Here is a 27931-nt window from a genome sequence, read left to right as displayed (position 1 = left end):
AACAAGCGATCTTAGGTTCTAAACACCATTCTATTGGTACTGTAGGAACTTAATTATGATGCCTATAAAATACAAAGTATACTTAAGTTAAATTAAACACACACACTCAACAGGCAAACACACAGAAACACTGACAAAGACCAAAAAACAAAAAATAGACTAAACATAAAATAAGACAAACTTTAAAATGACAATAACAATACAGAAATTGACAGGACAAAATTCTCAGCAATCACTTTTCAAGCATCTATATCAAATCCCCACTCTCCTGCTAAAAACTCCTCTCTTCTCTCTCTCCACAAAACTCCCTTTCAATTTGCTTGGATGTGTGCTATCCTTTTTATAATGAGTTTCTGTGACTTACAGTTCATATTGTATGTTTTGCCCAATAGGAGTACATAAGGAAATGTTTGTCGATTTTGTAGGTGATTTTGAAGTGCACATTACAAATCGACCATTTTATACTCTTGAAAATCGACCCACATTGCACTTGATTTTGAAATTGATTTAAAAACTGAATTTTAGTATATGAGAAATTTGGCCATTGATTCATTCAGGCGATGTTGAGTCAAAATTGACTCAAAAAAGACCATTAGTAAATATACCCCATACTGTTAATCAAGATACCACAAAAACAGATTCTATGGCCCCACTTGGGATCTCGATCTTGTTGTGCAGCTCTGATCTAGGTCAAGTGGCATTGAGGATTGACTAGGTCTAGTAGCATCTCATTTAAAATTTTGCTATGGAGCCTAGAACTTTGTAGCTATGCCTTTGACTAAATCTGAAATATTCTGATATCTAGTATTGGATAGGAAACTGTATTGTCTTTGGACAGACCATTTTCACATGGTTTTCAGCATGTGGGAGCAAATTTAAGATTATCATTTGCTTTCACACATTACCCGATTATCGTTCTAACCAGCCTACCAGTTGGCTGGATGAAAGAAAATCATCCTAGTGTATGGTTAGCTTTACGTTATATGTAAGGACAGCTATGCACCAATTTGTCCAGCAAAGAAAAAAGATGCTCACCCACATTCCATCCCTGAGAGAGGGAAGCAATCGGGAAGCCGACTGCCTAAATACCAGCAGCCGGCTTCCCGACTGTCTTATCCCGGCATGGGTGAAATGCCGGGCGTCTAGATGTAGACGCCTGCATTTCCCCGACGCCGGAAGACCGGCGCCCGGCATCACGATCGTAGTGATGCCGGGCACCGCGAGCGGACAGCCGCGGAGGAGGGAGGGTTAGGTTTAGGGCTCCCGGGGGGGACTTAGGGTTAGGCATCCCCCCGGGAGGGTTAGGGTTAGGCTAGGGGGAGGGAGGGTTAGGGTGAGGCACCCCCGAGAGAGTTAGGGTTAGGCTAGGGGGAGGGAGGGTTAGGGTTAGGCACCCCCGGGGGGGACTTAGTGTTAGGCACCCCCCCGGGGGACTTAGGTTTAGGTAGCGGGGAAGGGGGTGGTTAGGGTTAGGCACTTGGGGGGGAAGTTAGTGTTAGGCACCCCTAAGGAGGGTTAGGGTTAGGGGGGTTAGGTTAGGTTAGTTTATACTTACCTATCCACGATCGGGATTTCCAGCGATGTCAGGCTTCCGTTGCTTCGAACTCTGCTCCTGTCGGGCTGCCGCTGACGGGAATCATACCCATTCCCTGAGAGATGCCCTGTAAAGAATTTTCTGCAAAATTACAGGTCCATCTGGTCCAGAAATGCACATGGTGAAAAGAGTAAAAAAAAGGCACTTCAAAGCCCTGTCAGCTAACATGGTAGGCGGGTAGGGCCACACCCTTCATTAAATACAACTCTAAATTTCTGTTGAAAGTGACTGGAAATCCACTTCTTTACAAAAGGAAACGGGGAGTCAAAATATATATGAATGTAGTTGATTTTCTAGTCCCTCTGAATTCAGGTCTATTTGCAGGCAGTAAAATGCTGTATGCCAGGGCAGGACAGGGATTTAAGAGTGTCCTTGGAAAATACTGAGAAAATGGCCTCATGATGTAGTTGAATAAAATTTTCAAACAATATGAATGGTCGACAGTCTGATAGTCGACATTAAGAAGGTCAACAGGTTCTGTATGTTTACAGTCAGAAGGTCGACATACAGTAGTCATTAGGTTGGACATTAATATGTAGCTGTGCACTTCATGGCTAAATGGTCGACACATTGAAAAAGGTCAGCATTATTTAACATGTCAGCATAAAAATGTTGACTTTTTTGTTATTTTATCCTAACCCTAACCCCTTATACCAGGGGTCAGGGAACTTTTTTACCTTTAACCCCAAAATATATTTAGATACGCTGACATTACCCCCTTGATTTGAAAGGAAGGAAATCCTATAGTAGTGCCCCCATATAATGACCCTGTAGTAGTGCCCCCATAGTTATGCCCCTGTAGTAGTGCCCCCATATATTGCCCCTGCAGTAGTGCCCCCATATAATGCCCCTGTAGTAGTGCCCCCATATAATGCCCCTGTAGTGCTTGTACAAAATAAACACTTACCTTAATCCCTGCTCCTGCATCCACCGCTGTCCTGTCCGCCTGGCGCTGCTCCTCGGAACTATGGGAGAGACGTCATGACGTCTCTCCCATAGTGCGCATGGGGAGAGCTGGAAGCTGGAGTTCAGAAGAAAACTCCAGCCTCCGGCTAACACGGCGCTGGTAATAACATCTCAGCGGGCGTCCGGCTTAGAGCCTTCCTGTGGCACAGCTGGGCATGCATATGAATAATTCTATATTAGAATGATTCATATGCATGCCCGGCTGTCTGTCCATTACCCCCAGGAATTTCATTTTTACCCCATGTGGGGTAATTTACCCCTGTTCCCTGACCACTGCCTTACACTAAACCTAAACCTAACCCTAACCCAAAACCTAACCCTTATCCTATATCTAACCCTAAACCTAACCCTAAAAATAACCAAAAAAACATGTTGACATTTTACAGTCGGCATGTTAAATTTCAACCTTTTGGATGTGTTGCCTATTTAACTATACCAACCTAAATACATGTCTACATATTGTTGCTCAACCAAACGACCATGTTGACCTTTTGACTGTCAACATTCAGAAAGTGTCGACCTTTTCTTAATGTCGACCATTTTAATGACGACCCGTCGATTGGATACCTAATATAATAGGAGGTCTTAATTTGCAGAATCCAATATGACTGTATCAGAGTTTTTATTGAGTGTTCCTGGGCAGATATACTCCGTAGGGATTAGTTTCTCCCAGATTTGTATGTGTAAATGATGGGCGGTATGCAGAGTTATATGCTCCTGGTATGTACAATGTAGCTTAGAGCTCTTCCTGTACATTAACCTAGAGTTTCCCAAACTCTGCCATTACAGAACAGGTTTTAAGGATACCCATGCTTGAGCACAGGTGACTTAATTAGTACCTTAGTTAACTTGGTTTAACCATCTGGACTGAAGTATGGATATCTTCAAAACCTTTTGGGAAACTCTGCATTAACCTCAACAAGTTAATATTGCAGTTGCACAGATTCATAAGTCAGTATTAAAGGTGGACACTATATCTTGAGGCAGGATCATTGTTCAATTTAGCACAAATGTGTGTGGCCAAACTGGACGAGCTCTAGCCATTCAGTGCTTGGGCCGAGTGACTAAATAACTTCTGGATTCCTGGCAGTCTATCAGTGTTTTTGGAAGATGACTACCAATCAGGCCGATAGAGATCATCTTTAAATCGCTTTTTTTCTGAGATGCCCAATAATAAACTGTTGATTCTAGTATTGCCGTCATTTTTTATGATATTGCAGAATGGGGCCTGTTTTATTTTGAAGATGGCGCAATTTAGTAAGGGTTTGTTCAGATGAGCATACTGTCCAAGATGTATACACACTGAGATGCGGATACACCTGCCAGCAGCCTTATCACCTGCGGGTGCCTGCGACCTGGGCTGGTATTGTTGATGGTTGTCAGCACTAGCTTACAGCTGCTGATTGGCCTCTGAAGCTGATAGTTTCTTCATTGCTCCTGTCTATAATGTATTATATTGTGGGTGTATTTTAGAATGGATTTTAAAATAATTTTTAATAGCTCACAAAAGGGAAAATTATGCCTGCTGCATTAGAGAGGGTTTTTTTATTTTTATTTTACTTAAATCAAACAGAATAGCAAATGTGTTTTTTGCTGTCAAAACAAATGTTCTTGTGCTTATGGCCTGGTCGGTGTAAATTTATCTGACATTAACCTGACAGATCTAGATGCTTCTTGAGCTGCGAATGACTCAGCATATGTGTGTAACTCTGATATATTTATGTGTGACCTTTTAGAGCTTTTTTTTGGACACATATGCATTCAAATCAGCATCAGACCCCTATGCTTAAATGAAGCTGTCTTCAAATCTTTATGCATATTGTTGTTGTACATTAGCTACAGGACAAGTCATCATTTCATATAGAAAGTACCATAAAACCGTTCTTTAGCCCGAACTAAGATCATGTCTATAAATCAGTACAGTTTATAGTAGCTACTCGTACAGAATGCAAAATACGGTAAAAATGAGTTGAGACCTACAGGATACGAACCACTGGTGTTGATACACTAAAATTAATTTAATTTGTTATCAAAAATGTAATAAGCAGAAAGTATACTGTATATTAGAGATGTGTGCGGACCCCCGGGTTTTGGATCTGGATTCATCTTCATGTTTTGGTTTTGCAAAACCACCCTCATGTGTTTTGGTTTTAGATCTGTATTTAAAAAAAAAAAAACAGCTAAAATCATGAAATTTGGCCCTGTTTACCAGCAATCCAAAACCTAAGTTCTGTTTTTAAAGCCGAGTTCCTAGCTACCACGAAACAGAGCCAGATATTGGTTCAACTCGAAAACCCAAACTGACTTCAAACTCAGGTTCAGTTCAACTCAGAACCCCTAAATTTGGTTGTCTCTGAGAACCGGTTCCGCACATCTCTAGTGTATATGGGCCAAATGCAATAGCCTGCAGGCTACCGTACAAGCCAAATGGTTATACAATTTATCTGCAAGTTTTAAAACAGTAATTTTCCAAGAAGTGTTGCATCTTAACAAAAAATTGCTATATTTAATCTCTTGGCTAAATTGCAGAAATACCCGCACAACCCCCAGGCTATTATATTTGGCCAGTCAACATTGTTTAACTTAATTAGATCTTTATGGTAGCCAATTCGAATTTACTATTGCCCCCTGTGTTCTAGAACCAGCCAATCAAGGATTATGTATATCTTTCGCTCCCACAGACGACTGACCGCAGATGAAACCAGACGGTGGGCTCGGTCATTTGATCTACTATTGTCTCATAAATGTAAGTATAGAGAAGACCGTGATTGAACCTACTGTAGAATTTACATGGAAAATTAATTCTACAAAATACCGTAGTCATATTCTGGAATGTAAGGAACATGCAGGATGTAAGTTAAATGGTTAAATAGTGATATAGGATGTATGATGTTTTTAAAAACAGTGTGATAAAATAAAGTATTACTAAAAATACTAAATCGCACATTTTCTGAATACTTTTGACCAATCCAAAGGAAAGTGTTTCTGTGCATTGTAATGGATATGAGTAATGATCTTCTCCGGGTTACTTAATTTCTGGGCAGTGCAATGAATGTGTGTACAGTATTATGCATACTTACCGACATTCTGGCAGCCCCCTCTGGGGGGGCTGCCAGGTCGGTGCAGCAGGGAGGGTTGGGCGGCTTAAGTGGGCGGATCGGGGGCATGTTGGCACAAACCTGCATTGTAAAGCAGGGGACGGTGCTACAATGATGCAATTCAGCGCGAATCGCGTCATCGCCTTCCCGAACTACCCACTTTCATGTGCGGTCAAGGGGGTGGGGCTGGCTGCCATGCAGGGGGACTTGCCTACTCTTGTGGGGTGCCGGGATTGGCACCCGATTTTTGGGAGGCTCCTGCTTGTTCCGGGAGAGGAGGCAAGTATGGTATTATATTTGTCTGGCTGGAGTGACATTTTTGCTTTGTTATAATGCACCTAGGGTGGTGTTATTGCCTTGAACTAAAAACGTGCCCTGACAAGACCACCCTCAAATTTTATGGTTTTGGTTTTGGCAAAATCACCCTGAAATGTTTTGGTTCGGATATGGTTTTGGATTGCTTTCAAATTGATAAAAACAGCTAAATCATGTAATTTGGACCAGTTTACATGCAATCCAAGACTGAGATTCAGTTTTTAAAACTGAGGGCCGTATTCAATTAGCGTCAAAAAGTCAGAATCCGTTAAAAAGTATCGCGGATGATGTCATTTCACCAGGCGGAAACTTTACACCGTATTCAATTGCAAAAACTTTTCTCGAACGTGGAAAGTCAATGCAATGTAATAGGCGAAAAAGTTTTGCCTATGAATAGCAGGCGGAAAAAATGCAGAATTGCAGTTTTAGGGTGCCAAGGTAAATTTTTTTAAACTTCTACAAGGAGAAGGGCTTGCATCATCATAAGAGGCAGAACCACCAATCATAAATGAAGGCCAAGGCCTTAGCCTTTCCTTGCCACTTCGTGTGGTGAAAGGCATATTGCCAATTTTTTGTCTTTCTGCAGATACCTTTGCCTTTGATGTTTTTTCTTTACCAATTTAAGAGATTGGCTCTTTGATTTTAGATGCTTTGACTTAAGCCATGTATGCCCTTGGTGGCCCTGGCAGCAGCTCCAGCACTAGTATGTGGTTCCTGCTCTCCTCTCAACTGATCGTTCTCCATATCAACAAACACGAACAAAGTGGGGTACAGCACACATGTCAATTTGTACCAATTTTAAATATTAAACTGAGGTATCAATGACCTACAGTGTCACAATAATTTTTATGAATTAAACACTGCCCTATCACTTACAGTGTCACAATTTTTTTTATGAATACACTGAGCTACCACAGTGTCATAATACGTGTTGAATATTACACTGTGTTTGCACTTACAGTGTCTCAGTATTTTTTATGAATACAATGCGCTACTACTTACAGTGTCACAGTATGCGTTGAATATTATACTGCGTTTCTACTTACAGTGCCACAATATTTTTCATGAATACACTGCGCTACCACTTACAGTGTCACAAAAATTAAGAGAAAAATAACTGTTGTGTGAGCACTCTTTTTAAAAATGAAAAAGGAATAGAATTTAAAACATAACTTTTAATAGGTCATAAATAATAAATATTCACTATTGTACTTAACAAATTGCTATACATAAAACTACTGTTCCTTAATGCACACAACTTTCTAAACGTTAGTCCCTGTTGGGATTTTACAGCGTAAATACACAAAGCATATATAAAAGAGGCCTAATATGCTATCTCCTATGTATGTATTCAAAATTTGAACATAATCCAATTAATATTGCAGGATAGGAGGTGCAAAAACCATCCTTATCCTGTGTCCAAGGGCGAAATATACAGGTAATGTGTCTGGAGGGGCAGGCCCCCAGTGTGATGACTGCGTGTCATATCCCGAAATGGGGCAAACCAGGGGGCATGAGGGTCTGGAGGTCCCACCCTGGGGATGGAAGGTGTCGAACAAAAAAGATAAAAAACCTTCCAATAGATGAAATGTATTTAAAAATAAGCTGGAAGAGACATAAAATTGTACACATAATAATATAGGTAATCATTACAAATTCAGCATTTAAAATCAGGCCACTCACCACCATATCAAACATAGGGCCCCATTTAACGGAATCAGTATGAAATTCCCAGCAGCGCCTGGCTGACCAAAGCAGAGTCCCCGGCAGCCGAAGCCCAACAGCGCTGGAAATCCCGATCGTCGATAGGTAAGTATTGACCAACCAAACCCCCTAACCATAACCCTCCTTAGGGGTGCCTAACCCTAACCTCCCCCCCGAAGTGCCTAACCCTAATCCCCCCTCTAAGTGCCTAACCGTAACCCTCCCTCCCCCTAGCCTAACCCTAACCCTCCCGGGGGGGTGCCTAACCCTAAGTCCCCCCCGGGTGCCCTAAACCTACCCCCCCCCCGCGGCTATCTGCTCGCGGCGCCCGGCATCCCTGCGATCGGAATGCCGGGCGCCGGTCTCCCGGCGTCGGGGAAATGTCAGGTGTCTACATCTAGACACCCGGCATTTCACCCTCGCTGGGATATGACAGTCGGGAAGCCGGCTTCCTGATTGTATACCCATTTAACAACGATACATAACCCCTTTAGCACTCACTGGGGGGTTATTCATCATTTCAATAAGTTACAAAAAGTGCTAATCTAAGATGACTGCTGTTTGTCACTGCATAGTTCTCACCATCTAATGCGGTCCCTATTGCCAGGAGAAACAGTCATGCATGTGCGCAGACTGACCATCGCGCATGTGCATGACATATAAGCCCGTCGCTGTTAGTGATAGGCTGGCAGCAGCTGAGGAGAAGACCCCACTGATGAAGGCACATTTGTTTGTATCACTGCGATGCTAAACAATATCCCGCTGGTATTTTGGTTTGTTACTAAATGGAGCTCAGAGTATCAGCAAAACAAGTGTTACCTATTCTATAGGATTTAGGGCCACAAGTTATAGCTAGGGGACGCTGAGAGGGGGGGTACTAATTACCTGGGCCAGCATTTGTTGGAGGGCCCTGGTGGGACTAGGGTACACCACTGCCCCACCTCCCTCTTACTTATCAGCAGCCCAACTCCCCAGTCCAGCACACGCTGTCTTTGTGTGGGTTTGGTGCAAAAAGTCGACATTCAGAAACAGAATGCCTACATTTAGAATTTTTGCATTTTGACATTTAGAATTTCGACATGTCAAATTTAGACATTCACAAGGTCGACACTGACTTAATGTTGACAGTGTCAGAATGTCAACATTTTGAATTTTGACAGTTGGCATGTCGACAATGCACTTTGCTGTTCATTCTGCCTCTAGCCCTTACCTTAACCGTAGCTTAACCCTAAAATCGTCTGTCGACATTCAGTCTTTGTTGATATGGTGAATGTTGACATGTTGAATATCAACGTCCTGTCCATGACGATATTTAGAATGTCGATGTTCAGGCCATATCGGCATCCTGGTGTCGACATTCTGAATATCGACTTTATGAATGTAAACCCTTCGTGTTCATGTTAGAAACTTTTGTGTATTATAAAAAAACCTGGGGTTAGGAACTTGTTCTGTATGGTACTGTAACAACAAGCATGGTGTGATGCTATTGCTAAGGTTCCATCGTGGAATACTAATAAATTAGGATAGTCGCAGTGAGTGACTGCAATTTAAAACTGGGTTAACTTAAAACAAGCATATATGGTGCGAGCAGAAATAAGTATAGGCCGCTCTAACATAGTTGCCATTTAGAGTGCAGCCCATATTGTGAGAGTCTCAGGCAGAGGAATTGTGAGTACAGGTCTGTTCATGGTATCTCTAGCATGATCAGCTTTATCTGGCTTTAAGAAAGCAACTACTGTATGGCCATGGTTTTATCGTGTACTGTAAGAAACCTAATGGTGGGTACACAACTAAGCGATATATCTGCAGATCGAGTGATCTGCAGATGTATCTGCAGATGATGGTCGATCATACACACTGAACAACTATCATCTGCAAGCTGCAGCGGGTCCCGGCGGCCGGAGGGCGGATTGGGGGGGTGTCCCGGCCCCCTCCCCGCTGCTGCCGCTGTGTGTGTACGAGCGGTCTGCAGACCGCCCCTACACACCTGACTATGGACTGATATGTCTGCAGACATATCTGTCCATCAGCTGTGCAGCGCAGCCCATGCGATATGTCTGTGAACAACGCCGTTCACAGACATGTCGATGGTACACACTGGCTGACGTTCAGCAATTGACCGGCCAATATATCTGTCAGTGTGTACCCAGCATAAGGTAATGTATACCTTCATGATCTGTACAGCAGAGCAATAGACATGAGAGTGATAGATTGTGCCTGTTACAAACGTCTACCCCAACCTTGAGGTAGCACAGGAGCAGGCTAGTAACTTGTAACTACTACTGTATAAATAAGCAGGCCTCGTTGAACAGAACAAAGTGGAAGGTTACACTACAACTGCACTCTCTCCCCTCCAACTAGGATTTTGACAGTCATAGAACATAGACACAAAAACATAGAACAATATATACAGTCAATTGGATATGACTTTTCCCAGTTTGCTTAAACAACATCAGAAGTGGAAGAGAGCCTAATAATAATCAATATACTGTGACAGACACACAAACAACAGCACAGGTGCCACTGATTTTTTTTCCAAATTGCAAATTCACCAAGACGACTTTAAAAACTGGGCACTCTCATGGTGGGTGACAATATGAATATCTCCATAGCACACATAAAATGCAGGCTGTAAAATTGCCTTCTGTGTATTTTGATTCCTATACTGTATATCTTTAAGATACTTGTAGCTCAGAAAACTGTGTAACAATGCGCTTAAAACGCAGATATACGCTGTAATTGTGTCTCCACACGACCTCATACTAGATGCATTAGTTATCATCATCAACTTGATGATGATTTTCAAGTTACATCATTTCAATAAATAAATAACAAAGAAGAAATAATCCGATCACAGTCATGTTTTGATGCTAACTGCTTATCATTGGCAAGTGAGTGAGGGAAATCCTTGGCAGTTCGGGTAACAGTCATGTAATGACGGGCATTCAGGCATCCCTTCAGGCATCCCGGGGTATCCAACCCCGATTGGGATGCGGTCAATATCCGGACTGCAGTCAATATCTCAACCGCGGGGATTCTGAAGGTAAGTACCGGGGTTAGGAGGAGGGTTAGGGGTTATGGTTAGGCACTAGGGGAAGGGTTAGGGTTAGGCACTAAGGAGGAGGTTTAGGGTGTGGGAAATGGGAGGTTAGGTTTAGGAACTAGGGGGGAGGTTAGAGTTAGGCACCAGTGAGGGAGGGAGGGTTAGGGTAGGGGTAGGGTTAGCATACCAACCGACAAAGTGTCAGTATTCTAACCCTATTAGGATGCCGGCGCTGGGGTCCTGACCACCGGGATCCCGTACGCCGGCATCCCTTACCCTACCTATATCAATCACATGACTCTGCTTTTATGTGGGGGTTTCTGACATTGGATTGCAAAGACAAATACTGATGAAGAGCAAAAATAGATTTTTATTATAATGATATTATTATTATTATTATTATTAATAAAAAAAAAAACCTTTAGGTTTTTTTTTACTATTGTGGAACACATGTTCTAGAATGCACTGGCAACTGCTGAAAGCCATGTGTTTACATGGCACTTTGAGATATATTGCAGCTGTAGGTTTACACCTGCAGTACAGTACCTTTAGGCCACAAAATTGCTACTTTGGTTTCTTACTTTAGCCCGATCCTCCCATCTAGCAGAAGATTAAGTCTTGCACCCTAGGACTCTAGGACTTCCACCAACCCTAGTATTCTCCCACATTTCAAGCTACTGTATACATGCAATTGCCTCAAGGAGTCACATTTAAAAAAAAATTACAACAGACCTCCCAACTGTTCGAATTTTGTCGGGACAGTCCTGCTTTTCGGGCCCTGTTCCTCCATCCCGTCCACTGGTCGTATTGTCTCATGGTGGAAGGGGGAGTTAGGAGGACACTCTCTTCTGCTACTCTCCACAGAGGGGATTCTACACACCAGGGAGAGAGTTTGGGGGCAGCCCAGAAGCTTGGCCAATCATGCCCCTAGCGTGACAAGTGGGGCACAATAACATTCCCTACGTGGCGCACAATGGCCTTCTACAAGCAAGTATCTTTGCCACATGCACAAATTCCCAATCGCCCTCCAATGTTGGGAGGTATGATCACAACACACTAGTGATGATAATATAGATAGCAAATCCCACCTACATAAAGAGAGGATTTTGATGTCACCACTTCAATAAACATTAACATTATTATGAGTAATAAGTTACCCTCTGCTTTAAGACCGTATGGATTACAAATAAAATAAGTCACCTTGGACTTCCGCATCCTATTTAAAAACTCTAGGCATCAGGCAGGGTACTTCTTGGTGCCATCTCATATCCTCATTATTTACAGTAGGGGGTAATTATTTCCACTTTTCCCCTTGAATATACGCAGTTTCTTGTACATTCGAATAAAGTAATCTCAAGTCGGATGTAGCTGGTCAGGGGAAAAAAGTCACTTTCCATTTTAAAGACTAATATTTATGAAGACTTAAGTGTACTGCATTTTGAGCATGCTTAATTAAAATAAAATATAATGTATGATTTGCTATTTGATGACTGATTAGTGGTTATATACAACAGATGGCCGCTCCGCTTTCCGTGCCTTCCTGCAGACTGAATTCAGTGAGGAGAATCTTGAATTTTGGGTGGCCTGTGAAGACTACAGGAAAACTCGCTCCATGAACAAACTGCCTGCTAAAGCTTGTCGTATTTTCCAGGAATTCATTGACGTTCAAGCTCCCAGAGAGGTAAGCTGACATAATTGTCTTTTCCAGTAATGACAATCAAAATCTGTAATTTCAGGAATGTATTTTACCAGCAAATGGAAGCACCTTGTCCACCACAATATACAATATGTACGGAAAACACATTACAATGTCGTTTATTCGTTCAAACACATAAATGTGGATTCTTCCTGCTGATGAAGAACATATATTGCTAAATTACTGAGAACACATTAGAGGTTTTAGCTGGACATTAGGTTATGAAGTGACATTTGCACATAGTACCAGGTAAAAATACAGAATGATAAATGTGTAACCCCAGCCATTAGTATAAAGCAGTAAAATGACTGGAATTGATAAAAGAAAAACTTCCAAGAATGATTTTCTTATCAAAAGATTCCTTTAAGCAAATTTCCGCTGTAAAACTGGTGATTCAGAAATAAAACGGGTCATTTAAATTAACTTACATGAATCACATAGAAAATCAGGCGCTTGCTATCAGGACATTTAAAAGAGTACTTTGCTCTTTTATGTACTGAATACGTAATTTTATTCATCAGCAGGGACGTATTTATAATTGGTGCAGGGTGTGCAGTGTACACGGGCCCCTGGGTCTGGGGGGCCCATACCGCACACCCTGCACCCTTATGTTTTAATTACTCACCCCTCCGAAGTCCCGCGCCGGGGTGTCTCGTCGGAGAAAACACCTGAAAAAAATGGGCGCCGCGGCCATTTTCCAGTGTTCTGCGCATGCGCACTAGGGAAATAACCCTAGTGCGACCTGTGCATGCGCTGTAGATGCTGGGCACACTCTAGTGCCCAGAGTTTACAAGTGCTGCGGCGCTGAGTGCGTCCGCCGCCGCAGAGAGAAGAGGGGGCCCAGACAGATAGTGCACATGGGCCCCCTCCTCTGTAGAGAATGCCCCTGTTCATAAGAATATTAGCCAGAAAGCTGATCTGGATTTTTTTTTAAAGAAAATGTTACAAAATAAATATGGATTTCTGGATTTATAGGGCTAGTTTAGTATTACTAAAATTTTAATATTCGGAATATATGGTATAAAATATGAATAAATAATGCATAGCATTTGTCTAAGTGTGCCCCCATGATGCATTGCATCTGTTCAACTGTATATTGTACATGAGGTTGTCATATGGATTAGGACCTGACTCAGAGAAGTACGCTTATGCCATAGCTGCTGCAAATTTGTTCGCAGTTTCTTTGCGAAATTATGCAAATGTCACATAATTGAGACATTCAAGGTATAAAGACACAGCCATGGTCGCAGATTCTTCGATAATTACATTTCTGAGTAACCCTATAGTTGCGCACAATGGGCACGAGAACTGAATAGGAACAGGATTGCAGATTCAGACTATGACACGCCACGTAAATGGTTGCGAGTGCGACACGCCTGCGATTTTATATAATTAAAAACAAGACAGATATTTTTCCAAAGCAGATTCTGCTGCCATCAACATGGGTCCAATAAACAGGGTTACGTGTTACATAAAATTATATATAGCATTGTATATTAGAATCTAATTGCATAAGTATTAGCCTGATTTCATGGCTACTATATATAGAAAGCACACTTGGGGGCTTTGCTCTTGTCCATTCCCTATCATATATCCCCGTGAAGTCGCATCGACAGTCACATATATGGAGACTATTTTTCCCTGCAACAATAACTGAATGAGTATCTGCTCACAGCCCTCAAATACAGCATGGGAGGTGAGGAGCTGGAGGCGACAACTCTGTGCTATCTTTATGTGAGTTAATTGCACCTGCTTAATTAGCAATATTACAACAGTTAAGCTTGGAGCAAGCTGCAAGCTTATGCGGGCCATACACGGTGCGATAAAGCAGCCGATCCAACGGATTGGTACTATTCAGCTGCTATATCGCACCGTGTGTGGCCATGATATCAGACAAAGGAGCTCATTCAGAGCCACTCACAAGCGCTATGTGGTCGCAAGCGGCCCAATGTGATGCGACCGTGCATGCGCACGCCTCGTTCTGCCCGTGCGTGAACTACTCTGTGTGATCGCAACACGCTCGCTCGCCCAGCAAAGACAGCCCAGTGAATTGAGTGACAGGCGAGTCCGTTTATGGGTGGTAACAGGGGCAGGACACTAGTAACGGGGGAGTGGAAGTGCGAACGCAGGCGTGCCTGAGTGTTTCAACGCCGGTTTTAAGGTGTGCATAATTAACAGGCAGCGTCATAGTTCACGTCACTTGCCTGTTTTTTACACTGAAGTCCTCGCAGTGCTTGCGGTAGGGTAAGGCAACCACAAGCGCTGCGTTAGCTTCCGATGGTGCTCGATATACCAATGTTTTAATACACTTTCTGGAGATGACGTGCGCTAGTGGGCGTCTCAACATACGCTAATGGGTGTCTGCATACACAGAGCGATCGCTTGCACAGCCAAAGTGGGCGTGCTTATGCCTTTCCGAGCGAGCACCTGCCATGTCGTCACTATGGCGAATTTGCATTCGCTGGATGCGTGCGATCGCATCTAGCGAGTGGCTCTGAATCAGGTCCAAAGTGCGATCCCGTGGGGTTGTACATCGCACCCCCTGATCTTACTGCAGGATCAGTAGATCAGGGGATGCGATGTGCGATCCCATGCAGCGCTATGCGGGAGGAGGAGGGGGGAGGAGGCATATCGGGCGGTTGGCCATCGTGTGTGGGGACTGCCCGATATGTCAGACATCGGATCCCCCGTCGCCTTGCACGGTGCCATCGCACCGTGTATGGCCCGCATAAGACAATGTGAGTCTGTTTATTTGTGGAACTTAGCTGTCTGCCTCTGAAGTGTGTTTAAAACAACAAAAAACTATGGTATTTACTCATGGTATTTTTAGTGCCTATACATTAGGGATGTGCGCCGACCCCTGTGTTTTGGTTTTGGATCTTTATCTCCTTCAGGGTTTTGGATCTGGATTTGGTTTTGCAAACCACCCTCAAGTGCTTTGGTTTTGGATCTGGATTTTTTAAATAAAAAATAGATAAAAAGTTTTAAAAACAGCTAAAATCATGTAATTTATGCAATCCAAAACCCGAAATTCGTATTTAAAATCCGAATTCCGAACCGCAAAAAGATCAGAACCGCGACCCGGATTTACCCGGATCTCCTCAGGAGATTAGAACCGCAACTTGGTTTTATCCGGATTCACGAAATTCGTGTGGATTCGGATTTCTGGAGAACCGAACCGCACATCTGTACTATACATCCACTTCCCTACTTTCCCTCAGCTTGCAGAATCACATTCAGTTACCAATAACCTTGCACTGTGGTTGTTGTCAGGAACATCCTCTTCATCAGTCAGGAGTTTTGAAATCCCCAGCGCAAACAGCTTCTTGCACCATGGTGGCCAACTGTCAGTAAACGAAGATTCGAGTCACAGTTCTGATCTTCCCGTGGTTCGGAATTCGGATTTAGAAAAAAAAAAAAAACAGATCCAAAACAAAACACTTGAGGGTGGTGTTGCAAAACCAAGACCAAAACACGAAAATGAATCCAGATCCCAAAAAAAAGGTTGCTCATCTCTAATAACAACCAGTGGCGTCACTGGGGTCAGTGACACTAGGTGCGCCAAATAGCCCCCCTGAGTGCACCATGTCCATGTGGGGAAGGGGCGTGTCATCAAGGTGCACCCTCAGTCCCAGCACTCCTGTAGATGCCTGGCTGCCCCGAGAGACTCTCCCTGCACTGCTGGCTCTTCCTTAGGGACCGGGTGCTGCACAAGAACATTACAGTGCAGCATCCGGCTTCAGAACAGTGAGGAGGAGCCAGCATTTTGGTATCACCCCCTCGTCAGGTGACATCCGGTGCGATCCACTCCTCTAGAGTGACGCCACTGATAACAACAGCTAACAAGATCTCCAGCAATGTAGATTTGCCTACATTCAGAAGGTCCACATTCAGAATGTCAACACCAAAATGTTGACAGGTTCTGAATGTCGACAGAATGTCACCATGGTCATCAGATCGACAATCTATATGTAGAAGTGCATTTAAGTCGACTTGGTTAAAATGTCGACACATTCAAAATGTGGACAGTTAACATATCAACTCCAAAATGTTGTCATTTTTTTTGTTGAATTTTGGGGTTAATCAGCCACATGAGATTTCACCAGTGCCCCCTATTTTCAGAGCTAAGAGATTCAATGCAAAATGGATCTTACAGTAAGTTACTATTAGCACCATTTTGCCTGATCTATTAGCATTGGCTTATATGGGTGCTTTGATTCATCATTGCGAACTTGAAATGTTGGACTATTTTGAAATTCAATCTAATTTTCACCATTTAAAAGGCCAAAATTCCAAACTGTGAGGTTCAGTTTTGTGACTCGCAGTTGAGGTGGTTATTGGGTGGCAGTAACTATCACTCTGTATCACGGCATATTGCAGCGATAGGGAATGTATTACTGCACTACTAACATACTGGGCCTGCTTGGCAAGACCCAGTGAAAACTTTCCTCTTATGTGCTTCTTGCCTTTCATCAATAGCCTAAAGCTGAATCACTTTCTTGTTTACGCTAACATCAGCACATGTGCGAGGGATATGAGGAAGCCTCCCTGGTAGTGCTGGACCCTTTGTACTTGCCGCAAAGATCTTTCATTTTCCCTTTTTGATGAATTGACACAATTTTCCAACCCCTTAGACAGGCGGCAAGCACCAGTAACTTAGTTAATATTGGAGAAATCTCTGCTTTCTCTACAGCGTTATCACTTTAATAAATTGGATGAAGTGCTGCAATAGCTGATTGCAGTTTAATAAGTGCAATCCATAGTGCATACGTGCCTACCCTCCCCGAAGGCAGGGAGGCTCCCGAAAATTGTGGCACTCCCAGCCCCCCAGAAAGGTGGTCAAGTCTCCCGGAAGCCCGGGCCACCCAGCCGCAGCCGCCCACTTCCCCAGTGAAGTGGAAGGCACAGGAGGCCGATGAGACACTTCGTGTTGTATCGGGTCATTGTGGCTCCGCCCCCTGCTCCACAATGCCCGTAATCTCAGCATTGCATACTGGGGCCGGGGCTACAGTGACGCAATTGCATCATCATGGCCCCAGACCCACACACCTCTGCTGAGCCGCACCCATCGCCACCTCCACCAAGCCACGCCTCCCACAGTGCCAACCTTGCTGCCTCTACCCGGAGCAGGCAGTTAAATGGTTGGCAAGTGCCATATGTCATCAGCCCATCATACTGTCATAGAATAATGCTGGTAGTGCCTTTGGCAGGGCAACGTAATTGCTACTACCGACTGTCAATGCTAGTGCTAGGGATCCTTTGGAGGGAGAAGTATACACAGGAGATACCTCCAGACAGACATATCTGTGTTGTCACTAACTCTAACTAGAGCACAAGTACATAAACACACCATTACTGTTCAGATCTATAGAGTTGCAATAGAGGGATTCATATGAAGTGTATTCTGTAAGTTAGTCACGGCCATAGCAGGACAGAGAGGTATCTTGTGCCAGTACACCATGCTACCCATCCCTGGACATGTTATTATGATGTCATACAACAGATGCCGGGGAGCACGACAGGGGTGCTGTCCTAAGAAAGGGCTTTGCACCTACCAACTAGGCATCAGGGTATTGGCCATGTAGCCCCCTCGGCTTTGCACCTTGGGCAACAGGGGGGGAGCACAGGGTGTAAGTACCCCCAGTGCCCCCTCTCTCAGGGCCCCCCTAGTCAGAGCTGCTCCGATCAGGCCCAGTGACAGGTGAATACAAGGGCTCCGAGATTCCAAGGGACCCCAGTCACTCTGTCACTCGTGCCAGTCTGTGGTGATTGTGGGGCCTGCGCCATGTAATAGAAGGAAAGAGGCTCTTTACTTGCAGCATCTCCTGTACCAAGTGTGGAGGGATGGGGTGGGGGCAAGAAAAATTAGTGTGGTGGGCCCCAAGGTTTTTGTTGCTGGCCCTCACTCCAACCCAGCTCTGGCGCTGCTGTCCGGGGACAATTCTGCTTTTCTCCAGCCTATGCCGCCAGCAGCAGCACTTCCAACTGCAGCACGATAACAGTTGCTGTGCTGCTCCTGGGATAGCTACTGCTGGAGGATGGAGATCAGCAGAATCAGTCCCCGCACTGCCCTAGAGGAGGCTCATGATTCTGCCCCCCACTACAGGAGTGCAGGTTGGGAGCTGTGCTGCTGTTGCTGCCTCATGAAGGTGCAGGAAGAGGAGGCACACGCACAGTGGGCACAGCCAGGGGGGCATCGCTGACAAGAGGGACCCCTTGTCTTAAGTGCCCCGGACCCCCTGAAGACTTAATCTGGCCCTGTCTGTTAAACACCCCTTGCTATGGTCCTGACATAAGAAATACTCATTTTTTATGCACATGTACAAAAACGTGTATTTACATTTAAATTCAAGCCTGGCCCCATAATGTAGTCCTTACATATACAGTTGTTTTACTTAATATATTTCACGTGCACTCTCCATGTGATGTCATGCTATAGCTGGGCTGTTTATATGCAGAAAGATAGATACTGTAAGGCAATTGAGGCTTCTTAGCAAAATACATATGAAATCTACCTACAAGAAATCTAAGTGGTTTACATAACAATCAATCCTCTAGTACCACTATTTCCTCACCAGTACGCCATCACACATACAGCAGATTTTCTAGGTAACAACTGCTCAAAATAACATTCTAGGGAACCAATTAAGGCAGACTATAAATAGAGACAGCAAAGAATTGGGAGGTAATTATTTAAATAACAATGAGTATTGGATAATCAACTGCCCAGAGGCAGGAACTAACGTTGTACCTGTAATTATCAACTGCCTGGAAGGCAGGAACTATCACATTGCCTGCATCAATAAGCACCCTTCCCTACCAACAGCTACAATTGGCATTCTGCAAACTTATGTATCAAATGTTACCCACACCTCTTATATTATAATTATTAGTACTTAGAAAACAGCACTGTGAAATTAGAAAATTTACCCACAGTTTAATAAAAATATATTTTAATAAAACATATATCAATCAACACTCTAATGATGAATGTTCAATGCATAAAAGACATCACAATGAATTAGAATCATGTCATTACAATACAAATATATAGCAATAATTTAACATATTTAAACTGTAACAACGGTACCAATACATGTATCTAAATCCCCAGACAAATATATCAATCAAATCCTCGCAGCTGCGTCCAGCTGAAGAGAAATGTCTCTCTATGGAAATGGTTGCTGGATCCACACAATGACTGTGTGTATTCGGTTAAGAATATGTATATATTATATCAGAAAGTATTTGTGACAAATCTCCACTGTGAGAATATCTGTTGTATCTATTGTTGAAATATCTGATCAGCAGAAGTGTAAGTTTAGTCACTTGTTAGTATTTATAAAAAGTCAATGAACAACCTTCTCAATGTGTCAGCAGATGCTGTATGTTGTTTTACCTTTGTACAGCCCTCACCATAGGGAACAGCTGTCAGGGAGTGAATAATGGGGCATCTGCCGCAAGATGGTCACAGTGTAGCGACTTAACGGGTTCCCCATTCTCTATACCTCCATCCAAACAGCCGGCGGGTGGTGAATAAAGCGGCGTATGCCGCAAGATGGTCACAATATAGTGACTTAACGGGTCCCCCGTTCTTTATACCTCGCCCCAAACAGAATAGGACTCCTGTGCAGTTACTGCCATGAGATTAGACGGCATGACTCTAATGGAGTGGTGTCTGCCGCAGGTTGCACCTAGTGTAGCGGCTTGATGATTCCCTGCTCTCTGCCTCTCAATCCGGGCAGTGACACACTGCCTCATTAGCATGTCCACTCATGGCGGTATTTAGTCTGCAACCTGTCCCGAGTAAGCTCCGTAGACCAATGCAAATATCCAGCATCCACAGTCCCTTGTGGAAAGTGGAGTCAACACAGTTTCATGGCGATACTGCTGTGGAGATAAAGTCCAGTAGCTCTAACGTGTTTCGTTCCGTATGGTATTTCTTCAGAGGGATATGTCAAGAGCCCCCTTATATACCAGATCTGGAAAGCTTTAAATGATGCATCTGTGCATCTTAATTCATTAGTTTATAATTAAATTGTATAGATGCCATAAATAAAACAGATATTAAAGAATATGCATATATATATATATATATATATATATATATATATATATACAGGGTACATTAATATAAAATAAATGCAGTATAATCCAAAAATAAAAAACATATGAAACATATATAATTTTCTTCAAAAAGTCATCAATAGAAATCAATTAATACAGGAGGATGGCTTATCCTTGATTAAACCCATCACACATAGTATAGCAATGTGGATAACTACAGACAATATTGTGATGCCAATAAAATGCTATTTTTTTATTTTATTATGTACACGTATGCAATAAATCTAAATACTATCATAATCTTATTAGTAGTCGTTATATTCTAATAATAACAATAACTAAAATAGTACTAATTTTGTCCTTGTTCTTATTAACTTAAATTAAAACCAAATATACTTCCAAGATTGTTTCAAGTCAGTTCAGTGTATCCACTCAATTTTTGTATACAGATAAATCATTTGATGTATACAGATAAATCATATAACATATATATGGATAAATCATTAAATTCATGTAGATAAATCATTCAAACCCTACCCATAGTTCCTGTTGTAATATTGTCACTAAATGAACGTATAAATCACTATAGTCATCCCAGAATATTAAGTTCAATTTTAGTGTATGTGAATATTCATATCTTCACAACCATGCAATCAAACTCCCATATAAAGTGAATGCGTACTTAGACCCAAATAGAAACATACATATATATATTCATGTGTATATATATATCTATATATATATATATATATATATATATATATATAAATATATAAACATGAATATCACTAGAAATCATGACACCAGAAATACATATATATCAACTCAAAATGGATTGCTGTAGGAAGCAACCATCTCCACCAGCCCATTTCAACGAGATTAACGTCTGCCAAGGGAAAGGAAAAAATTGTGTGGTTATCGGTAACTTAATTGGCTGGGAAATCCTATGCCAAGCCAGTATACTGAATGTGGAGAAAAGAAGGAATTGAAGTTTGAGATGTACAAACCTCAAAACAAATAGAGACCACAATGTTATGAATATGTGAATAGAAATACCCAGAATTAAGTGAATTCACCAAATGTGAGGAGAAGAATGGATTGAGAACCCTGCTGTGTCTACTTTCCACAAGGGACTGTGGACGCTGGATATTTGCACCGGTCTACGGAGCTTACTCGGGACAGGTTGCAGACTAAATACCGCCATGAGTGGACATGCTAATGAGGCAGTGTGTCACTACCCGGATTGAGAGGCAGAGAGCAGGGAATCATCAAGCCGCTACACTATGTGCAACATGCGGCAGACACAGCTCTTTTAGAGTCATGCCGTCTAATCTCATGGCAGTAACTGCACAGGAGTCCTATTCTGTTTGGGTCGAGGTATAAAGAACGGGGGACCCATTAAGTCACTATATTGTGACCATCTTGCGGCATGCGCCGCTTTATTCACCACCCGCTGGCTGTTTGGATGGAGGTATAGAGAACGGGGAACCCGTTAAGTCGCTACATTGTGACCATCTTGCGGCAGATGCCACATTATTCACCATCCGCCAGCTGTTCCCTATGGTGAGGGCTGTACAAAGGTAAAACAACATACAGCGTCTGCTGACACATTGAGAAGGTTGTTCATTGACTTTTTATAAATACTAACAAGTGACTAAACTTACACTTCTGCTGATCAGATATTTCAACAATAGATACAACAGATATTCTCACAGTGGAGATTTGTCATGAATACTTTCTGATATAATATATACATATTCTTTACCAAATACATACAGTCATTGTGTGGATCCAGCAACCATTTCCATATAGAGACATTTCTCTTCAGCTGTACGCAGCTGCGAGGATTTGATTGATATATTTGTCTGGGGATTTAGATACATGTATTGGTGCTGTTGTTACAGTTTAAATATATTAAATTATTGCTACAATTCTATTTATCCGGCACTCAGTTAGATGGGTAACTTGATCCGGTGCCTCCACAAAAATGTTACTCACAGAAACCCCAAGCTTGCAGCACTCAGACTCCACAATAATGACCAGAACCACCGTGAGATATCAATGTTTCAGTTTACTGCTTCCACACTGTCCTCAGGATATCCTGAAGACAGTTTGGAAGCAGTAAACTGAAACGTTGATATTTTACCGTGGTTCTGGTCATTATTGTGGAGTCTGAGTGCCGTTAAATTATTGCTACATATTTGTATTGTATTGACATGATTCTAATTCATTGTGATGTCTTTTATGCATTGAACATTCATCATTAGAGTGTTGATATATGTTTTATTAAAATATATTTTTATTAAACTGTGAGTACAGTTTCTCATTTCACAGCGCTGTTTTCTAAGTACTAATTTTTCCTTGTTTTTGGTTTGCCACCATTTAAACAGCTGCGTGAATTGAAAATTGGAATTAGAGGTTTTTCTTTTTAGCACCAAAGCTAGTATATATCTTGGATTTTTAGTTTGTAATTATTGTATGTTTTGCTAGTACCTGCAAATGAACTTATGTAACAGTATAATTGATAGATGTATACACTTTACTCAAATCATACATGTGTATTTTTTATTTTTTTTCAAAAGGTGAATATCGATTACCCCACAAGAGAGATGACAAAACGAAATCTACAGCATCCTACTTTGTCCTGTTTCGACCTTGCCCAACTGAGAGTACGTAGCCTAATGGAGAGGGATTCCTACCCAAGGTTTCTACGCTCCGAAATCTACAATGAGCTAGTTACCCACACTCAGAAGAGCCCATGCTAGTCCTACAAGTGGCCACAGAGACATAGGGGGTCACCTGTCCACCCCAAGGAGTACTGTCTGGCACTTTGGCCAAGAGGACAGAAATGATTAGGTAATGAGACAATATAGCATCTTCACTGCCAGAGCAATACATCTCATTGTCATCGGCTATCCTTAAATTACCAATGGATAGTTAAAACAAAGGGGCCCAGGTCCTACAAAAGAGAAGAAAGAGGAAATTTTGGAATTTTAAAGAAGAACCAGACAAATGAGTAGAGATGGAAAGTCCTGATACCAACCGATTAGCTATGTCCTCAAGATTCTTCTTTCTGAATTTGTTTCTTTCACTATGCCATTAACTTAATCAACATGTCTATACGCACATCTTTAATTAGTGCATACAGTACTTCCACATTTGATGATAATTTTACTTAGGGGTAGATTTCAATAAACATGCCAAAAAGTGTTGTGACAGACATTAAACTTGAACAGTCAGTATAAACAATGGAACCTCAGATTCTAGTAATAATTGTATAAAAGTGTCAGTGAGACGTGTTGGAGATTAATTTAATGTTTTCTAGGAATGTCATGTTACTGTAAGTGAGATTAAGTTTACAAACTGTCATATGAAGGCTCGATAGATGAAGCTTTGCCTCCAGGTCATCTGCTAATTCATGTCATTATGAGGGCGTTGTCCTTAGCGCAATAGCTCGGTAGATGAATGCGTCCTTTAGGGTGAATCCTGCTGCACTCTTAATATATAGAAAGTTTGATAAATTGCCCGAATCCCAAGGAAGAAGGTGATACCGATGGAATTTAGATCATTTGGCAACTTTTTCAAAGGTTGCCTACAACAGCTTAAGCACAATATGGAACACAGGGGTGATACAGATGTCGTCGCAGTTGCTACTGCGTCTTTATGCTATTGAGATGCCCACTGGCTGTGCCACGATTGCCCAGATGTGCGTGCAAAGATACACTATCGGCACACCTAGGGCAGGTGCAGAATATCCCACTGACCATGGTTGCCTGTGTCAGTACAATTGCAACTTTAGACACAGTCACTGACAGTGACACACCCGCGTCTGTTAGTCACCCCCACCTCCCAGTTACCACCCAGAAATGCACATCGAAACTGTATGGATTTCCATGCAATTTTGATCTGCGTCCCTGTGCAGTAACCATCGGGGCACATGCAAGGCTAGTCTCGGACGCGGGTGCAGAGAGAAAATATCGGCCACTTGCCCCGATGCTTGCCCTACATTCACTACTGAATCACCCTCACAGTGCTCTAATTAAGTGCTGTGTTGTTATCTTGTGTGTGCACTATTCCTGTGCATTATATGAGTGTGCAGCACTGTCTATTCAGAACCATGTTGTATTGTGTGAAGAAGGGATAATAAGGGACACGATGCTCTGGTTTACCATATCTACCACATTAAAGCTATGCACTGTATTGCTTTTCTAGGAAAATGTTCTTAATTCAAGATTTATAACAAGGTTGCAGTGTTTCTGTGAAATCGGCTTAAGGGAATTACCGACAAGAAAACAGTTATCTCATCGTTGCGTCTTCAGATGCAGAGATGTGTTAATTGATGACTCCATAATAAGACGCGTTGTGTAACATTAACGGATAACTAAAATGTAATTATGTGTTTACTGGATGTCAAAAATCACTTTGTTTTGTAGAGAAATTAGGACTTTAAATGTTTTCATGCCAAAAAATGTCCTCAAATGGTCCTTCACCTGCCACTGTTACCACGCCAGATCAGTTTCAGGGGTCAGCAGCCATCTGTGGCTCCATGGGCAGGAGTGAGGTGTAAAGGAAAATATTTGTATGTCTCTATTATATGCAATGACAACCTTATATTTGATTTTGACTATATACTTTGCTATTTCTTTCGTGTTTCTGCAGCAAGCAACAGCACAAACATCTTACCCACAAATCATGTACAGGTTAAGTGGTAACCTCACTTTTTTTGTACGCTGTGTATATCCAGTGTGCACGATGCAAAGGTTGTCCGCTATAAGAAGAGATGTGTGCAGACCCCCATGTATAGGATTCGGTTCTAATTCATCATCGTGTTTTGGTATTGGCAAAACCACCCTAAAGTGTTTTGGTTCATATTCGTTCAAAATGTTTTTAAAAAAATTGCTAAAACAGCTAAAATCATGTCATTTGGACCTGTTTACATGCAATCTAAAACCGAGTTTGGTTTTTATGTTCAAGTTCCAAATTGACAGCAGAATCGAACTAGGACATGATTCGAATCGGAACCCCTAAGTGATTCTGAACTAGGACTCGATTCAGCTCGGAACCCCTAAGTTCAGGTGTGGTCATATTTAAGGTAAACTGAACTGCACATCTCTAGTTATGAGAAAGTTCTATTTTTAGTGCTATTTTCAAGCTTGTCATTAACATTTTAATTTTCTGTGTGTGTAATAAACGCAGTTGATTATCTCTCTACTGCCCTCAGCTCGTGGTAGATCCTACCCATCTACTGAAACCAAACTGCTTTGGGAAGAGTGAAATGATGAGGTTTCTGTGAGTGGGGGAAGGAGGAGGAGAAAGATGGACAATAGATGAGAAAGTGTAAAGGGGCTGTGCTAATGAATGCCTTGGCTAGTTCATACCAAGAGGTACAACAAACAATATTATAGACACACTCCTTCCATTTAAAAATCAGATAATCAGGAATTGAAAAATAAAATTGACTTTAAATTAACCATAGTATTAAGATGGAGAAACAGACCCTTACCATAATATTAGAAGGGGCAACTAGAGACCAAAAGTAAGCCTTCAGTGAATATTCCATTTAGATCTTGGAAATTATGTTTCGTAAGTTGCAAAATTGTTCATCATTAACAGCTGTTTCCATTCCAATCATAATCATTCATGGCTACATTTATAGTACATTTTATCAAATGTGACTAAAGTGGGGAAGGTTAGTAGTGAAAAATAAATGTGTTTACTGTACAGTATAAAGAAAATAAGACTAAATATATATATTACAATTTTATTATATATACACACTACAAGGTTTATCAAAGCCAGACCTCAGGGGCACCTAATGCATGTTTTCCAAAAAGTACAATAATTAAATCATCTGTAGATTGTTTTTAATCGTATCAAACAGTAATGAATACAAATGTGCCTCAGCAAGGAGATATGGAAAACATGTCCTGTTAGGGGTCCTTGGGGACTGGATTTGAGAAACGCTGGCGTAAAATGGTCACATTAAAAGTAACGTGCTAACATATGAAAGATTTGATATCAACAGTGTGTACAAAACATGTTGACCAGTCTGTTGTCTTCACTATCTTTAAACTGAATTATGTTATTAAGTAGAAAGGGACAATCATGCAATATATGCCAAAAATATAAAACTCAATCTGGCTTAAGTCACACATCGACTAGCCCACTAGCAATGCAGTAACAATTTCTTTTTTTTTTAAATCAAGTGAAATGCAAACACTGTCACTAACATTTAGGAGCTCACTAGAGATCCTTTTAGGCTTCCTCAATGCACCTACCTGTGGTAAATGCATAAAATAGAATGCAATACACTTTTAAAACAAGAACGCAAATGGAACACTAACAAATATCAGTAACATCAGTAACAGCACTTGAGGTTATGGTGATACTAGAAACAGCAATTCGTATCAGACTCCCACATGTTTTACCAGTGTTATAGTTGCTAGTAAAATTTATATATATCTACCCATACACATACACACACATACACATTTTTATATATATATATATATATATATAAACCCTTAGGAAAGTCTACTAGTTTCTGGAATGCAGTTCTAAAAATGAATAACATAAAGTTACTTTTAGAGGGGGCTCATGTAGAGTTGGATATACACCTTCTGTACTATGTGCACTGAAAATGCAAGCGCATACATCTGTATGGGTAATTCATTGAATCTTATACTTACTAATTCTCATGCTTGGAGATAGGAAATAGGGAGAGGGCAGGGGCGAGTGAGAGTAAGCCAAGTACGGTAATGTTGTATTTATGTAATTACTATTGAGGTAGACATATATGCAGACACATTTCAGAAGAGCTATCTTTGTGTATTGTATGGCTATTTGCTTTACTTAGTTGATATTTCCTTTTGGACAGCAACAGGAAAAGAAGATTTCAATATGAATATTAAAGGGAAAAATTTATTTTATTTTTAATTTAATTTATATTGTGCATTTATAGTTCATTGTATTTTTTATGGAACATGAAGTTCATTATGGATAACAGTTTGAAGACACTATTCTCTTTTATGTATATGACACTTCATGGGGCATGAGCATAAATTCCTTACTCCAGAAGTACTGTACACCTGGCTCAATCACAGGTGATGTACTGTACAGCTAGATGCTTCTTAAAAGGCGTCACACTGAACATATGCACTTAAATGTACTGTTTAATGCATGTGTCTCTTCCTGCTTACGTTTGGTGCAAAAATGTGTCCAGTTCTACATGAGCCCACTGTTTTCTTGAATTGGCATCTAAAATAGTGCATTAATAGTGCTTAATATTTGCATGTTTAAGGACTATATTTTTTTAATTTTATTAGACAATCGATCTTAAGGCAAATCACATGTGTGCTGCTTACAGGTCTATCTATGCTATTTTACGGGCCCCAGCTTAGGGAAACTTCCGTTATTGCCCTTTGCTGAGGTGATTTCAGCCAAGCAGC

At 41.7% G+C, this 27931-nt stretch overlaps 1 protein-coding gene across 2 annotated transcripts in view; it reads left to right on the top strand.

The window, feature by feature from the left end:
• The window catches only part of LOC148506202 (regulator of G protein signaling 8-like), a 56058-nt gene extending 32526 nt beyond the window's left edge, over positions 1-23532 (top strand). The window contains exons 3-5 of one of the 2 annotated variants that reach the window (XM_088447141.1): positions 5242-5306; positions 12235-12401; positions 23066-23532. In XM_088447141.1, coding sequence (XP_088303267.1) covers positions 5242-5306; positions 12235-12401; positions 23066-23248 — 415 coding nt within the window. In that variant the 3' untranslated portion in view covers positions 23249-23532. Of the gene's footprint in view, positions 1-5199; positions 5307-12234; positions 12402-23065 lie in introns of both variants that reach the window. The other variant, XM_088447140.1, reaches the window with a different exon arrangement.
• Positions 23533-27931: the final 4399 nt, after the last annotated feature.

This window comes from Taudactylus pleione, unplaced genomic scaffold, assembly GCF_031769625.1.
Source record: "Taudactylus pleione unplaced genomic scaffold, aTauple2 ptg000421l, whole genome shotgun sequence".
Lineage (NCBI taxonomy): Eukaryota > Metazoa > Chordata > Amphibia > Anura > Myobatrachidae > Taudactylus > Taudactylus pleione.
Note: the sequence above shows the minus strand (reverse complement) of the source record. Positions and strands in the feature narration are given on the sequence as shown.